The sequence below is a fragment of the Amphiura filiformis genome, chromosome 6 (genome assembly GCF_039555335.1).
Source record: "Amphiura filiformis chromosome 6, Afil_fr2py, whole genome shotgun sequence".
NCBI classification, from domain to species: Eukaryota; Metazoa; Echinodermata; class Ophiuroidea; order Amphilepidida; family Amphiuridae; genus Amphiura; species Amphiura filiformis.
Genome location: NC_092633.1, coordinates 46,395,210 through 46,413,647, shown reverse-complemented (window position 1 = coordinate 46,413,647; position 18,438 = coordinate 46,395,210). Strand labels below are relative to the sequence as shown.

The 18,438-nt window shown below is 35.7% G+C and overlaps 1 protein-coding gene across 1 annotated transcript in view; it reads left to right on the top strand.

Moving 5' to 3' along the window:
• LOC140155496 (apoptotic protease-activating factor 1-like) overlaps positions 1-3,524 on the top strand; it is a 68,726-nt gene extending 65,202 nt beyond the window's left edge. Inside the window, exon 24 of the mRNA XM_072178359.1 lies at positions 960-3,524. Within this exon, the coding sequence (XP_072034460.1) occupies positions 960-1,100 (141 nt within the window). The 3' untranslated portion in view covers positions 1,101-3,524. The remainder of the gene's footprint in view (positions 1-959) is intronic.
• Positions 3,525-18,438: the final 14,914 nt, after the last annotated feature.

Genomic DNA, 18,438 nt, shown 5'->3' with positions numbered 1-18,438 from the left:
TGTTTAAATTTGTCAAAAATGTCAGAAGTGTAAATTTTCATGACCATATTTGGAATCGGCATGACAAATGCATTAAAATGAGTACAAACAAGCCTTGTATTGGTTCAGTGGTTCTTAAGATAGCTCTTGATATTTTGAGAAAATATCTAAAAACTTGGACTTTTTATGTTGAAGCCTATGGCGAGCATTCACATCTAGCATGTACTCTGCAAGTAAGTACCTACAGGAAACCACTGTCAATTTTTGTTAGATGAAGGTCTATCTTGCCAACCAAAATTGCTGATAAAATACTTTTAAAAAAAGTATTTACTAGATATTTGTAAAATATTTTTAAAATATTAAAACAAAACACAAAACAACACACAGCTGCCAACAGCTGTACGCAATCCGACCGCAATCCTATTTTAAAAATACAAGGTGAATGCCGACCTTGCATACTTACTGAAAATATGTGACACAATCAAGGTAAATGAGTTGGATGTCGCCAATATTGATTTTGAGATATTGGAAAAGAAAGTGTTAAAATTTTTTTGTTTTATGTTGTTTTCAGCGATGGATAAATTGATGTTACTTCGTAAAGAAAGGTCGTATCAACATGGGGTTTTCAGTTTCAGAGAGCTCTTAATGCCCTCTTTAAAAACCTATGCAAAACTCATTTTCGACTAGGGTCGCCATGTGACTCATTCCCCTTGATCATGTCACATATGGTGGGGGGGCTTTCATACACGCACGGACAATTGTCACTCTGTTGGCAGATGTGTTCATTCAAATGAAATTTTTAATATAGTATATTGATTTTGCAATTATACCTCAAAACATATCACCTACTTGGTTTGATTTCTGCACAGTGTGATGTTGAACAAGATGGTTAAAGAAAAGAAAAATCATAATTAAAAAAGATTTCAAAAAGCATCCGTTTTAATCTTCTTTAACACACATTGTATACTTATTTGTTGCAGTGGTGGGATTTGGATGGCAACATACTACAGACATTCCATATCCGAGGAAGTTTGGTGCGCCTCATTCACCCCAATCAAGACTTCACCCAATTTGTGACAATTGACAATGCTGGTCAGCTCTACGTTCTACAGAGGATCTGAAGAACCTTTGTATCCTTCATGATTATGTTACTTGCTGTATACTTAGCCAATTTCTATGGCTGACGGTCTGCCACGTGTATGCCTTCCACAACTCTTTGGTATACTTCATACATGTATGATGCCACACTTAAACAGTAATTTCCATTCACCCACTAGCTACTATATTACTATTCGGCGAAGACCTTTCGCACTGCCCGACTGCTCTTCCGGATTATCGTGTAAAAAGAACTGGGTCACACAACGTTACATAGCTCTTGTTCGGCGAATGAGTTGCAAATTCAATAACTCAATTTTTGTGTTTACGCTGTAAACAGTGCCAAAGGGCCGTGCCGAATAGCATTGATATATATGATTGAAATCAGCATCGCAAGCAGAGTTGAACTTGAGGCAACATCGTCGCAAGTATCTCACCAACCATGGTCATGATTGAATCGCTAGAAGCTTAATCAACACACATACAGTCCAACCTCTTTTATACATTCATGATGGAACAATCATTAAATGGATAAAGGAAAAATCTGGATGTGTAATTCTTCATTGAATGTGCAAAGTGTTTAAGTTGAGGCAACAACAAGGAATTATTTGGTGATAAGACTGCAAAGATTGTGTCAGTGTTGTACAGAACAACAAGATGTCCTTTCAGTGCTGTAGAGCATGTAAATAAGGTATCATGATTTTCCTTTGATGATTATCTGGTAGGATAACTGACAGATCAGGATAAAAGCAGTCTGGATAAGGGAGGTTGACTTGAAACCAGCGTCGCAAATTGTTGAATTCAAATTGCTTAGCAAAGATTATCTGAATCTTTTAAATTGTCCCTTTTTCATCCATTAATAACCAACAATCTGAACAAATAAATAAAATATAAGCCTAATACTATGATCTCGGCCAATCAGATTGCGAGATCGCGTATTCTTTTCATTGATACCCAAATTTCTTTTGTCAAAACCAATTTTGACCAGATCTATATATAAATGGATCGGAAGAGATCAGAAATTGGAACAAGAATTGCTTTGAAAAGGGCCTCATCCCAACCAACATTCTGGATGGTTACATACTTTCATTTGTGTTACAATTGCAACTGGACTCACAGATCTGGTACAATTGCAAGTACATTTAAGGGGGTACTACACCCCTGGCCAATTTTGTGCCTATTTTTGCATTTTTCTCAAAAATTAGAGCGCATTGATGACAAGTAAGATATGTATATTACAGGGGCAAGGACTACAACTACTGCACTGACAATTTTATTTCAGCACAGACAATAGTTGTGGAGTTACAGTCAAAAATGAGGGGAAACCACTATTTGATCAATAAATCAATAACTACTTGCCTCGAGTTGCTGAATTTTCAGTGCAGTAGTTGTAGTCCTTGCCCCTATAATATACATATTTTACTTTATGTTTGAGAAAAATGCAAAAATAGGCACAAAATTGGCCAGGGGTGTAGTACCCCCTTAAACCACTTACACTAATGTTGTGAGTAGTTAAGAAGTATCAAGTGCATTTTGACATGAATATTTTAAAATTCATAAAAACAGACTTTACTAGAATATCAAAAATGTGTACATCCATATCAAAATGATGCACTTGTTGGCTTCTACATGTGTCTCTTTTTTATATAATAGCTAGGGATAAATTAAATACCAGACTCTTCTCAAATGGAGGTCACTTCAAATCATCCCTCAAGTTGCATTAACCTCTATTTGTTTAACCCCCTGAGAACTACCTGCCGATCTAACATTGCTTCTGATTGGTCAATTACATGGTATCTTCACTTTAATCACCAATCAGAATGGAGCTTTGCAAATAATTCACCCCAATTTTTTGTGTGGTGAAATTATTCTAACAATGTTGCTGATTGGTCCAATAGATAATGAAAACTTCTTTTTGGCCAATTGGCAGGTAGTTCTCATGTAATGGGGTTAAAGTGCAAAATTATTTTGGCCATGATTGCTATATCCCCTCCATGCTTGCCAAATCACTTACAGCACTCCACAGAGATGTAGAGATTGTTTATAAAGTCTGCACAAAAAGTAACACAGCTGTTATAAATATGCCCATGGCTTCAGAACTAGTATGTTTTCATAGAAAAGAAGGATGTTTTATTGATGCGCATTTTGGTACCCCATTTGTCCATTGTCGTTCAATATTATCAACACACCAGTGCTTTTAAAGAAAAATGCCAGAAGTTGCAATTTACAGCAATCAATGGATATTACACAAAGCGTTGTGGCATGTAAAACCCACCATTATCATCTGTGATGACTTCAAATCAATACAAATAGCTGCAACTTTTAAATTTGGGTATTTGTCTTTAAAACCACTGCTGTGATGTTAAAGGAGGATTTCGTGATCCTAGCATCCTCTTTTTATGACATTTTCAGTAGATATCCACGAAAAAAGCTTATTTCCAAAATTTCAGTTGATTCCGATTTTGCGTTTATGTAGTTCTGCATGATTATGTGTATTACACTGCTCCATATAGACAATGTGTTGTAATTTCGTTCTGGTGCACCAGAACGAAATTCAAATTTGCGATATTTTTTGCTAAACGAATTAATCTGCAAGAAATATTTGGTACATAAACATTATGTAGCCAGAGGTATCCAGTGGTGTAAAAATCTCAACTTTTTTGGGAAAAGTGGGGGATGAGGCTGTGGATCACGAAATGCCCCTTTAATATTGAATGAAAACAGACGAATGGGGTATCAAAATGTGGGTAAATAAATCGTCCTTCTCTCTACGTTGAAATATTGTGACAACAGTTATTAGTTCTGAAGCTGCATCACTTTTTTGTGCAGTCTTTAGTTACCGTGGATTCATCGGTATGAGACGTTAAACATCTATATTAAGTGGTCTGAAAATAAACACATTCCTCAAATACGAAAGGATGTATGGTACTGGCGCTTGAGTATAGTCCCACCCCGTTTTGGGTGAACATTTTTCAAAATTGGGGGTGGGACTATACTCAATTTCAACAAAAAACCTAGACCTAAATGCTAGGATCATTCATGGTTGACCTAAAATTTTTTTTTTGAATTTTGCACGGTGTTTTGTGTTTTTAATATGAAAATTGATACTTTATTTTCATGTCATACTCTATTAATGATATCAAAATGCATTGAATTTGAATGCATTTTGATATCATTAATATAGTATGACATGAAAACAAAGTATCAATTTTCATATTAAAAACACAAAAACCGTGCAAAATTCTCTTTTTTTTTAAAATCAACCATGAATGATCTTAGCTATTAGGGTCTAGGTCCAGGGACACTCCAAAGCCGAAAAATAAATAACTTTAAAAATATTCTGAAATTTTTCGAAAATTTGGGGTGGGACTTTACTCGAAGGTGGGACTATACTCGCGTCAGTACGGTAGTATTTGCAGCAAATGCTGGAGAATGAACCTTTATACAAAAATATTAAAAAACATGTACTTATAATTATATTGCTATATTACTGTATTTGAATTGAGTGGTAGGTGCAATGAATGACAAAGAGCTCACAGCCAGTTCTAATCATGGTAACGTTTGGCTGTTTGTACACCCTACTCTACAATCCAGGAAAAAAAAGGTTCTCTCCAGGAAAAAATGCGTTCTATAATTTTCATGTTTGCTCTGTAAACTATGTGTGTATTGTAAACTGTGGTATATGTGCATTAAATGTAACCATGTAGTCAATATATTTGTTTGAATACAGTAATTTCAAAGCCGGATTATTTTTTATATTATACACAGTCTCTTTGTATCGGTACTACAACTTAAAAGTGCATTATTTAGATTTTTTCTGAACAGTATTTTGTACTTTACTTTTTTGTTATATAAATTGTTTTTCTCAGATTCCAGCATAGCTCTATGCAAAGTGTGATAAACTGTACATCAAAACATCATGTGAAAATTAAAGGGAACTGTTATTTACACCCAAGGCAATTTGAGTCTTGTTTCGCACAATAATTATACAAATATTGACTGCTATGTTTTATAGCATGTTTTCAGATCATCATCAAGGGCCTGTCATTTTAACCGAGCCTCAAATATAAAGCAGGCAACATTTTTTTTATTTACCGTACCAGTTGTAGACACAGATTCCTGGTAAAAATTCTTGTCATCAGGCAGCACTGAGCACCGCATTGATTGAATTAATTGATGTATATAAATGCTGATCTCGCAGATCTGGGCAACATGCAGGCATCATGCAAGTTTATTTTGACCATCACCACGGGCAAGGTTTAATTTAGTTTATTATCTTCATTGCACATAAAAGTATCAAAAAGGTGCATAATCTAAACTATGCCCGCACATATAGCCAATCAGATTACAGAAATCTATGTAATAGGTACATGTATATTTGAAAGAAAATATATGCAAGTAAGGCTGGTATATACAGTCACTGGCCACACTTGCAAACGAAAATGAAACAAAGCAATACATTTAAGCATATAAATAATGTTTGTGAGTTATGAGTTACATACAGCGTATTTATAGTGCATGGGAGCAGATGTGTGGTACATTGCGGTATAATTTCTATCCGGTCAGAAATTATCTGGAAACTTGCTCACTATATAAACACTAGCCGTATTTGTATGTACTGCACATCGATATCCTTCTCAACAGAAGGATATACACACGAGGATAAATTGTGTGCTGTATTACCGGAAGTAGCAGCTTCTTCATGATGCGTAGGATGCGCATAGGACATTCTGAATGCTTCTCACCCCAAGAGTTATTAAAACAGAAGATACATGTTCACCGCCATGATCATATTGTTGAATGGGCTGTTTATAGCTCGCGCCACAATATTTACACATTCCCTGTGTAACCTCGGGGTCATTGCAAATGTACGGTATAAGTTACTTGGTATATAATTTGTGCAGTAACTGTATCTCACTATAATAGCAAGAGTTTCGGTATATATACAAGGATTATCGTATACAGTATACTCAAAAATCGGTATATTCACTATAAACATGCTGAAGAATGATTCATTGAATTGCCATGCTTTCAAATATTTCTGTTGGAAATAAGAAATTGCATCAATTTAAAAAAACACCCAAATTTGCCCTAAATTTAGGTTATTTCTAACACTGTATACAATCAATTGGAGCCTGTAAAATTAGTTGTTTGAAAGTAATGGAATTTTTTACTGGGCTATTTGCCCGGGGGGTCACTCCCATTGTGGCCTGTACACCATCCGCGATAATGAAAATGCGTAAAAAGGGTAGTTTTTCGTGGGTAAGCACGATCTGGCAGCGTAACGCGTTTAGGGTGTCAAAAACATGAAATATTGGGGAAAAGGGTAGCAAAATTGCAATTGCTAATCTGCGAAATGAAATTTAGGGTATGAAATTTGATGCAAGGAATAAAATCCCTGTTTAGGGTATTGTTTTAGCCTGGGGTTAAATCCTTGTTTAGGGTGCTTTTCAAAAGTTGATTATCGCGGATGGTGTACAGGCCACAATGGGAGTGACCCCGGCTATTTGTTAACATAATAACATCAAGATAAAAGGATACTGTATTTTCACTCCTGTATTGATTGATTGTAATGAGGGCAGCTTGGTGCGAGATGTCCCTGGTTCAAGTCCTGGTGAAGGCAAATATCAAAAGTTAAATATCCACTATATCCATTACTGCATTTGAATTGAGGGGTAGGTGCAATGAATGACAAAGAGCTCGCAGCCAGTTCCGATCCAAGTAACATTTGGCTGTTTGTACACCCTTATACCCTGGGTATCATTGGAAAACAGTGTCTGACATTGAATGATTCACCCAGTTTGAATAAGAAATCAAATCCCAGTACACCTGGTCTGACTGCCTGCTATTTATTCCTAGCTCTGCAGTGAAGATGTAAATATATACGAGGGGGTATCCAAAAGTTTTTGACATCACCCAGAAGGAAATGAGCTATATTGATGAAATTTTGTCAGTGTAATCACTGGTCCTTATGTACATTATGGTCCAAAAATGGTCTCCTAAGTATATTTACTTTCTTTACAGGTGGCGCTAGATGGGCAGTATAGTAGGCGCATAACCTGCAAGATGGTGAAAATTGAGGCATGCAGCGTGATTAAGTTCCTGCATTTGGAGGGTTAGGCCTACAATGCTCAGAAAATCTATGATGAAATGAAAGCTATCTACGGTGATGATTGCCCATCATATGGCACTGTTGCTTTTTGAAAAAGGAATTTCCAAACTGGCCACATGTCCCTCACAGATGAGCCAAGAAGTGGACGTGAATCATTTACGGATGATGCGGCCAGAGTGAAGAAACTCAAGAAAGTGGAGGATCTTATCATGAAAAGGTTATGCGCCTACTGCCCATCATATCGCCACCTGTAAAAATTAAACATACTTATGAGACCATTTTTGGACCATAATGCACATAAGGACCAGTGATTATTACACTGACAAAATTTCATCAATATAGCTCTTTTCCTTCTGGGTGATGTCAAAAACTTTTGGATACCCTCTCGTATCACTGCCGTAAATAAATTTGCATCCTATTTGATGCAGCTGTAATTTAAAAAAGATTTATGAGATGAATATCGTGAATTCATCATGTTTAATGACCCTTAAAAATGACAAAAAGCTTGAAACATCTGAAACAAATCTGATTTTTTTTTTTGCATACCTACAAACAATTTCTGAATTAAAACAAAAAATTCAATCAAAGTCAAGCCACATTGGCCCAATAAAAGCTGTTTTTAATTGCATACAGCTATAAAAAAAAATCCCCAAACCAAAACCAAAAGCTGGTTCAGTCAGACCAGTACAATGTGGTTTTATTCACACAAATCTGGTGTGGTTTTTTTTTTGGTTTTTTGGGGTTTTTTTGGCCTTATATTTTTTTGTTTTATTTCGCATTCAGATTCAGATTGTTTTATTTTCACATATAAAATCACATCTTCACATACAGAAATAAATGAAATTAATGTTACATGGATTGCACTTATATAAGTATTTTTTAACTCAGAGAGCATCATTGTCATAACAATTTATAATAGTAATACTAATAATACATAATATAAATAATAATAATGAAAAAATACAAAGGAAAAGGTTATAAATTTAATTATAATAAATAATAAAAGCAATGACAATGGAGGTTGTAGGAATAATAAATGTAGTAATTCCATAATAGTTAAATTTATATATACAATAATATATATAAATTTTATATTGCATATTATGAAAGCATGTATGGGCAATATTCACCAATAAATTGAATACCTGAGTGGAAGAAGGGCCCAACTCCAATTTTTTACAAAAATGAGTTAGACCCAACATTTTATTGCCAGCAGACTGTTCTTCCTTGTGTGTGAAAGATGAGCCAAAATTCACTCTCTAAATAGTCTTCCACATACACTTAATCATGGTTTTCATGGAAAAAAAAGGCCCAACTCCAAGGAGTTGGTCTCTTCTTCCACAAATATAGGGTTAAAGAGGAATTTTGTTCATCCATGAAATCTGCTTTTCACTAAATAAACTTTCTTGCTAACATATTACATGAGTTCTGCTTGTGCAACTAATGGTGATTACCTAATTTCTGTAGCTATTTTTAACACGGAACTAGCACTTGCAGTATATTAGTGGAAGAAGGGCCCAACTCCAGCTCGTATTAAGACCTGTACCGTTGCCATGGAAACATCATATATAATTTTGAATGTATGTAATATTGTATGTTCATGTATTAAATGTCCTCTGAAGATGAAAACATTCGGTCTATAAAACTTTTCGAAATATTAAGTTTTTTCTTAATATCTCAAAAACAGTTTTGATGGAGTTGGGCTCTTCTTCCACTCAGGTATTCAATTGTTTGTGAACTTTTTGTATGTAGAGCTTTTTTTGATCGGATATTGATTAAAAGGGTATTTCGTGACCCACAGCCTCATCCCCCCACTTTTCTCAAAAAAAGTTTTATGCCACTGGAAACCTCTGGCTACATAATGTTTATGTACCAAAAATTTCTTGCAGATTAATTCGTTTAGCAAAAATATCGTCAAATTTGAATTTCGTTCTGGTATACCAGAACGAAATTACAATAGTGGCCTATGGAGCAGTGTAATACGCATAATCATGCACAGCTCACAAACGCAAAATCGGAATCCACTGAAAATTTGGGAATACGCTTTTTTCGTGGATATCTACTGAAAAATGTCATAAAAAGAGGATGCTAGGATCACGAAATCCTCCTTTAAGTACATTGTATCTACTTATTCTTTGAAGTTAATATTTTACCGACTCAATTGTTTTGCTCATATTTATGTTTTATTGTACACTAGGGTGGTTCTTATTTTACAAAAGTCTGAAATACCATGCTCCTAACCCCTAGAATGGTTCAGTTGGATGAAAAACTTATCCTGTAAAATTTTCAGAAATATTGAACAATATTTACTGGTAGCTCAAGAGCCTCCAATATGGTCGTGACTATCCGGAACATTGGTCGTCGGACATTTTGGAGCATTTTTAGGGGGGTATATTTTCAAAATAGAGTGTCTCTTGATACTCAATCTTAGTAATTACATTAACAGTAACTAGTTTAACATATATATAACAAAAAGTGTCTTGTATTTACTTCCATTGTTGTTTTAAGCTCAACCAGATATGGCACTTTGTGCCGTGAATACTCCTAAATACTGGTCGTTATCCATTTTTGAGCAATTGTAAAGGGGTCTAATTTCAAAATAGAGTACCTCCTGATATTCAATCTTTGTAATTGGATTAACAGCAACTAGTTTAACAGACATATAACAAAAGATGTTTTGTATTCACTTCCATTGTTGTTTTGAACTCAACCAAATATGGTAGTTTCACTAGTTTTTGCCGAAGTACTCCTAAATATCGGTCGTCAGCCATTTTCGAGCAAAGGGGTCTATTTTCAAAATAGAGTGTCTCTTGATACTCATATCTTTGCAATTACATTAACAGTAACTAGTTTAACATAATATAACAAAATGTGTCTTGTATTTACTTCGATTGATGTTTTAAACTCAACCAGATATGGCACTTTGTGCCGTGAGTACTCAAAATACCGGTCATCGTCAGCCATTTTCGAGCAATTGTAAGGTGGTCTAATTTCACAATAGAGAATCTCTTGACATTCAATCTTTGTAATTGCATTAACAGTAACTAGTTTAACTTATATATAACAGAAGGTGTCTTGTATTCACTTCTACTGTTGTTTTATACTCAACCAAATATGGTAGTTTGCGCAATGAGTACTCATAATTATAAATACCGGTCATCGACCATTTTCAAGCAATTACAATTACATGTATAATTAAGAGGGTCTATTGATACTCAAGTTAAAACTTGGCAGATGGGTGGATCTGGCCTTCTAGACAATTGCATGGCTGTCTTGATAAGACCAGGTCCTTAAGCAACTGGGGGTCATTACGTGGAGCACGTGGTGCAATGAATAAAGGCCTATAGCCACAGAAAATATACAAAATTCCTGAATGTCTTTCTCTGGTTGAGATTAAAACAACAATGGAAGTGAATACAGGACATCTTTAGTTATATGTGTTAAACTAGTTACTGTTAATGCAAATACAACAATTATGTATCAAGAGACACTCTATTTTGCAAATATACCTTAAAATTGCTCAAAAATTGCTGACGACGGTATTTGGAGTTCTCACAGCACATACTACCATATTTGGTTGAGTTGAAGACAACAATGGAAGTGAATACAAGATATCTTTATATGTATGTTAAACTAGTTGCTGTTAATGCAACTACAAAGATTGAGTATCAAGAGACACTCTGTTTTGAAAATAGACCCCCTTATAATTGCTTCAAAATGGCTGACGACTGGCCATATTTAGGCACTCACCGCCCAAACTACCATATCTGATTGAGAATAAAACAACAATGGAAGTGAATACAAGACATCTTTTGTTATATAAATGTTAAACTAGTTAATCATAATGCAATTACAAAGATTAAGTATCAAAAGACACTCTATTTTGAAAATAGACCCCCTTATAAGTGCATGCTCATAATGGCTGACGACCGGTATTTATAACTACTCACGGCACAAACTACCATATTTGGTTGAGTTTAAAACAACAATATTGAAGTGAATACAAGACATCTTTTGTTATATATATGTTAAACTAGTTGCTGTTAATGCAATAACAAATATTTAGTATCAAGAGATATTCTATTTTGAAATTAGAACCATTTACAATTGCTCACAAATGGCTGACGACCAGTATCTGGAGTATTCACGGCACAAAGTACCATATCTGGTTGAGCTTAAAACAACAATGGAAGTAAATACAAAACACTTTTTGTTATATATAATGTTAAACTAGTTACTGTTAATGTAATTACAAAGAATGAGTATCAAGAGACACTCTATTTTGAAAATATACCCCCCTAAAAATGCTCCAAAATGTCCGACGACCAATGTTCCGGATAGTCACGACCATATTGGAGGCTCTTGAGCTACCAGTAAATATTGTTCAATATTTCTGAAAATTTTACAGGATAAGTTTTTCATCCAACTGAACCATTCTAGGGGTTAGGAGCATGGTATTTCAGACTTTTGTAAAATAAGAACCACCCTATTGTACACAGATATTATATATTTTGGATTACATTCGTCAACAATTTCATATTCTTAAATAATGATTTTATTAATTTAATAATTACTCCCTATTCTAGAAAAATACAGGACTATTTTTTTTGTATTAAAAATATTGTCCTGTTTTGCCAAATGAAACGTAGCTAAATCTTTAATAACTGGCAATAAAAGTCAAATTTTAATACTTTTGCGATTTGAGGGAAAATGGGCCAAAAACATGCAATTAATTTGTGCATGATTTCTTACAACTGCAGTCACAAAAATCAAAGACTTGGCACAAGTCTAAGTATGCAAAATTTGGAGTATAGGCTATGAGTTTGCTCATAATTTAGTTTTTATGTTTTAAATTTTGATAATTGGTTATAAACGATATTAGAAAGTGTGTTTCCACAAATTTGAATGCATAACCTGAAATTAGTCTTAGTACAGGTCTAAAGCTGGTTTCATACTACCCTGCCGCTTGCAGCTGAGCGGCGTGGCGCACACGCATTGCAGACAAACGGACACAATCAAGGCTTGTCATTGGTTGAAACGCCCTGCCGCTTGCCGCTGCGGCAAGCGGCAGGAAAGTATGCTGGGGGCATTAGGGCTTGATTGTCACAGCATAAAAATTTGCCCTAAAATGCATGTTTTGGCCCTTATTTCCGAAAATTGGCCAAATATTAAAATTGGACTAAAAGGTTCGGATTTAGCCATGTTTCATTTGGCCAAAAAATAGGATAATATGTTCTCTAGATATATTGCGAGTGCAGCAAGCATGAAAATTTACCTTTATTAAGTGTTTCTGGACTGTTTTCCTAAGCCTTTTTAGAGCATTGTATTTGAAAGGCACCTCATAAATGTGTGCTAAAATTGCTTTCCCCCCTTTTGGCTGGCCAAAAATGTCTTGCCCCCACCCCAATTTTACCCTACATGTACCCGAGGGATCATAATTACCGTAAATGTTTTCCTAATGGCGCTATGGGCTCTCTTGACATAACTGGAATTTTAGACACAAACTAAAAGTGCCCCCCTGTAAAAATCCAACCAGCAAATAAGGGTACGTACCCTTAATTCTTGTTGGGATTTTTAGAGGAGGGAGCCCAGGGGTGCCATTAGGTGAACGTTTACAGTATTGCACAACCCTTAACATTATACAAGGACTGTTCTAAAAATGTTTTAGAAGAAACTATGTAAAAGAAGAAATGTATATTTGTTTAAAATGTCATTGAAGGTTTAGAGAATATTTTGAGACATTTTGTTTTTAAATTAAGGGTAAACTTTGCGTGGGATTTATCTATGATGAAAATCCACATAAGTTGTTGAATAAACTAGTGAGCTAATTAAGTTTCAATCAATAGCCTAAAATGTTTGGGCATTTCAATCGTGTAATTAATGGTATAATGATAATATTATTTGCTTGCAACACTCTCACCCACATAATTATGATCAGCTCATATTAGCCCAGAATTATGTAGTTTTTGTTACTGCACTAGTCAATTAAGTCCCAACTTTAAAACACCTGCGTAAATTCACAAAAGTGTGATTTAGTCACACAATACACAAAGTGCAGTTTGCGTAGGTGCTGCTCCCAGCTGTGTGTATGCCATTCTGATATATGTTGATCCACAATGTTACGAGTCCCACCTATTTCAAGCTGATTAGAGTATAAATCGAGAGACCATGCTTGGTCATGAAAACATGATAAAGACAAAAAACTTATTAATGTATTATTTATTTTCAATATCATTTGAGATATTTGATTTCACTGTAAGTGTACAAATAAATGTGATGATGATTTGATATGCTTTTAAATCGTGTTGATTACCTTTTAAAAAGTAATATTGTTTTGCTTTTAGATGGACATTTCTGTGTTATATGTCTCTGTTTTAGAGGACCCTGCCAACAGGGTGTTTCAAAATGATTGGTACCCATCGGCTTTCAGTGGCGTAACTACGGGTGGGCAGAGGGGGGCAACATGCCCCGGGCGCCACCCTTAGGGGGGTGCCAAATTTACCAATTTAGCATCGATTCTGCACCCCTCCAAGAGATGAAAGTCAAAATTTTTGCGTGCTTCGCGCGCATTTCAGCACAAAATCAATTGAAAGAACATTTTAAGACAGTATTCAACTTCTAGTAACAAAAATTAATTAGTGGTGGGCCTTATTTGTCCAAAATTTGTGCGATTGTTTCAAGAATGAGGGGTGGCGTCTAAGATATTCTCGGGTGGGGGTAGGGGCACCAATTTTGTTTCTTGCCCCGGGCGCTGCCAACCCTAGTTATACCACTGTCGGCTTTGTTGTCTAATGAAACGCATGCTTCTTCTATTCAGCTTTAGATCCCCATAAAATGACTACAATTTATTGTTTAAAGCCCCAGGTTTAAAGCCATATTGTAACATTTCCATAAAAATATATTAGTATTTCTTTTTCATAAAATGTTAGCTTTTACTGTCAGATATCTCCCCTTTTAATTGTGCGCAGAACAACTGAGGTAAAGCAAAGAAAATTGGAATTTACTACCAGCGCTGGTATCTCCAATGCGTGTCACAACATCGGTTGTGCTACAGCACGGTCCTTTGATGTGTGTACGACTGTCCAGCAGGCCATGTATGTACTGTGTTGTAAACATTGTGTATGCATTCAACTAATATTTCCATCGTAATAATTAAACAACGGTCCCTGCGTTTTATTCAAAATCTCAGATTTTGACAAAACTACAGCACCTAGGTCCATATGCATAAAAGACTCGACACAGACTCAAATGCGTTCACCAGGAGAATAAGAGAAGCAATCCAAATTCGAAAAAAGGGGGCCAAATCAATCAACCGTGACGAAGGTATCGTCTATCTAGATCATATACGATCCACTGCTCTAAACAAAAACATCACTTCCGGGAAATGTCAACAAGCCGTTTTGCGGGTAAAGGGGTGGACCAAGTCACTTGTGATCAAGCCGTCAGCCCTGATGGCGAAAGCTTAAAGCCATATTATAACATTTGCTGAGGAGAATTTTAAATTCAGGTTTTTACACGATTGTAATGTACTTTAGTAAACAAAGATTCTCTGCAAAAATCAAGACTTTAGGTGCTGTAGATTTGTCAAAATCGGAGATTTTGAATAAACCGCCGGAACCGTCGTTTTATTATTACGATAGAAATATTAGTCGAACGCGTATGCGATATCAACACAGTACTACGCACACAGCGTGCGGGACACGCAAACACACGCCAGAGGATGGTACCATATTACAACCGCCGGAGTAACATGCATTGGCGCTAGTAGTAAATTCCAATTTTCTTTGCTTTACCTCACTTGTTCGGCTCAAAATTAAAAGGGACATATCTGACAGTAAATGCTAACATTTTGTAGAAAATGAATAATAATCTATTTTTAAAGAGATGTTATAATATGGCTTTAAGTAGTGAGTTACTTTCTCATTGGATTTGTCGAGCTCAATGTTTGAAACATTTAATCTACAATCCTACAAATGCATCTATTTACTGAATTTTAATTCTTTTTGCGCTTTCGCTGGGATCACTGAAAGGGCCTTTATAAATAGGGATATAAATAGTACAGCATATAAATTAGTAAAATAATGTGAATGTGTAGAAAGAAATGTGTCCATATTGAAAATTCATAACCTCATTAATAAACGCGATGCGTGCGATCCAATCATATTTTATTATTTGTGAAAACGCTTGAACGCAAATCGAGGTCATTAATATCTCACAATTGACCGCAAAATGCGTAATTGTTCCAATGTCGCACACAATTGACTTCTCGCGCGCCAGTATTGTCGTCCAACGAACTGCGAGCGCTTGGCTGTCAGATTTGGATTATGCAAAAGCGCTACCATATTTGCACAGATACTGATACGCACTTTGTTATTGGCCGTTTTGTTTTAGCCTGATCGATTTTGGGAAAGGGAAGATGTAAAAAAAATTTATTTTTACAAACTTTTAAGGAAAATTTTGTGTTATTTTGTAAAGTTAAAAGATCAAAGTGACGGTTATGAATGAGGTTAATAACTTTGCATCGGTTATATATGAGCATTGTGAAAAATCTAAACATTTTGCTTTGGACCTCGGAATATCCCTCGGGCTGCGCCCTCGGGATATTCCTCAGTTCCAAAGGCAAAATGTTTAGATTTTTCACAATGCCCTCCAAATAACCGATGCGCGCAGTTATTAACCTCTAATTGGTATATCGATGGGTCCACTTTTAAATTCTTGACAGCACACCCCCCAGGCACACCCCTAACCTAAACCTAACCAAACCTGAGTCCACCTGACTGCTGGTCACAGCTTTCCTTTCTATATATTTTTCAAATGAAATTTGAACCAAAATCAGATGATAATATAATAATATGTTTAAGCTTCCATGAATACAAATTGTGGTATGCACGAAAAGTGGACAACCTGCAAAATGAACTATGTATGCATTTGTTGCATTTATTATGATGTCATTCATCTAGTATACTGTATAACTATAATTTAACTTCCCATCATGCTTTGGGGTAAAGGTCCATTTATCCTTCACTGCCCCGGCTTCACTGCAGTGCAGTGCTGCAATGTAAATGTATGTTAACTGAAATTAGCAGAATATTTTACCCATGGGGGGGGGGTGCATGGAGAAAAAAGTGAGTTTCAGCCAGTGGCAGCATCAAAAAAGAAAAGAAAAATTCTGAGGAGGAGCATTAAGGGGGGCACAAAATTGGGAGGGGGCAAAAAGTGGAAAATTTGAAAATCTTTGATGGAAATTTTGGGAGTTTTCAGTGACTTTTGTTTTGTTCTGACCGAGGGTAGGGGACAAGCCTAACTTTTGGGAGAAAATGCTCCCCCATTGTGGTACCATGACTGATTTTAGCAACTTGAAGGGAAAATTTTTACAAATTTGGCTAGAATTTTGTACTTTCCCAGTGGTGGGAAGTGCTACTGACCCACCCCATGGGGCAAATATTGATATAAAATTTGATGGTTTGAACCCAATACACAAATTTATTGGTCGAGCTATGAGTTTTAAAATATTTGACGAGACATATGTGAGTCCAATATTTTAAAACTCATTGCAAGATCAATAAATTTTGTATTGGGTGAAAAAAAACATCCAATTTTATCATTATTATGTTTTCAGATTCTTTTCTTTGTCAAAAACGTGATTTTGGTCAAAAACACGATTTGTGGTCAAATTGTGATTTTTGGTCAAATATTGTGATTTTTGGTCAAAAATGTGATTTTTACTTTTAGTATGAGTTTTAGTCAAAAATGAGTTTTGGTCAAAAAGTTGTTGAAAAATGAGCCTATCCAAATCAGTTCTTGAGTCCAAGTGTTGATTATATTGGACTCTTCAACTCTGTACAAAGTATAGGAAGGAAGATTCAAACATAATAATGCCTAAATTGGAGTAGGGGAGAGCGGGGAGTGTTCGCCCTAGGGGCAGGTTCGCCCACCCCTTGTTTCACAGCTTTACGGCTATCGGGGAATTAAGTGACGGCAAAATTAAGTGACATAGGTCATTATAAACTTCTCATATTAGCTACGCGACATATAGGGATGTGTTCATCGAACTGCAGCCAAAACAAAAAAATTACACCAAAACGTAATTTTTTCTTGCATTAATAATTTTGTATTATCAGTGATACATAAATACAGATGGTTTTAAGGGGAATCTGTATTGGGAACATATAGGATTTGTCAAAGATTTAATGCAGTTATAAACTCCTTATTCGATTTGTATTTTGCATACCCTGAAGAAAATACAAAAATGTGCACAAGAGACACGTTAAGCCCTTTTTGAAGATGGGGCATGTTAGCCCTGTATCTTCCCCGGGCGGACTTACCCCAAACTGGAGGGCGGACCTGCCCCATCAGCGTGGTATGCAAAATATTTATAATTATACCATTAAACAAGGTAAAACTATACTGAAAAGCATGTTTTTAAAGTTATGTGGTATCAGTATTACTCATACCACCGTTTATGTCCTAATCCATAATCTCCCGAGTTGTAAACATGATACGCTTAAGTTCACTTTGGACCCCTACATTTTACCCTGACCCGACCCCTGCAACAAATTAATGACTCCCCAGAAGAGATCGAAATGCCCGGTATACTCTTGCTAAATGTTTGCATTTAATATGTTATTGTTATGCAATGTTTAAACCTTTTTTTTGTGATTAGGGTGAACCGTACCCACCATATGGGCGAACCTGCCCCAATATGGGGCAAGTTCGCCACTTTGCAAAACTTTTTGTTTGCTCTATCCTGTTGCTATTGTAAGGCCTATAGTTCTGGGATTGTGGCCGTATATAGCTAAGACATAGGGCTTTCACATGAGGTAATCAGATCACCCCTAACCTTAAAATTGACATCGCTAGGCTGGTCAGAAAAATATAGGGCGAACACTCCCCGCTCTCCCCTAGTCATAGGCATGTCCACTAAAAATTGGAAGTACTTTTAAATTGATTCAGACCTAACTTATTGGCTGGGAATTGATGAAAGAAACATTTTGGCGTTTAAATAATCTTAATCGGACGTTTCATTCCAGAGATATGGCCTTTCGAGTGTCACGGTTTTATATAGGGCTGCTAGAACAAGTTAAAAAGTTAAAGTCCAAAATGGAATACTAACAGAAAGTGCAACTTTAAGGTACTTTTTCTTAATGTATTTATTAACTAGCGTTATCTGGAACATTATATTTGCTTATAACAACATGAAAATAAGATCATCCTGAAAATTTAATCGATTTTGTTGACATACAACAAAAAAT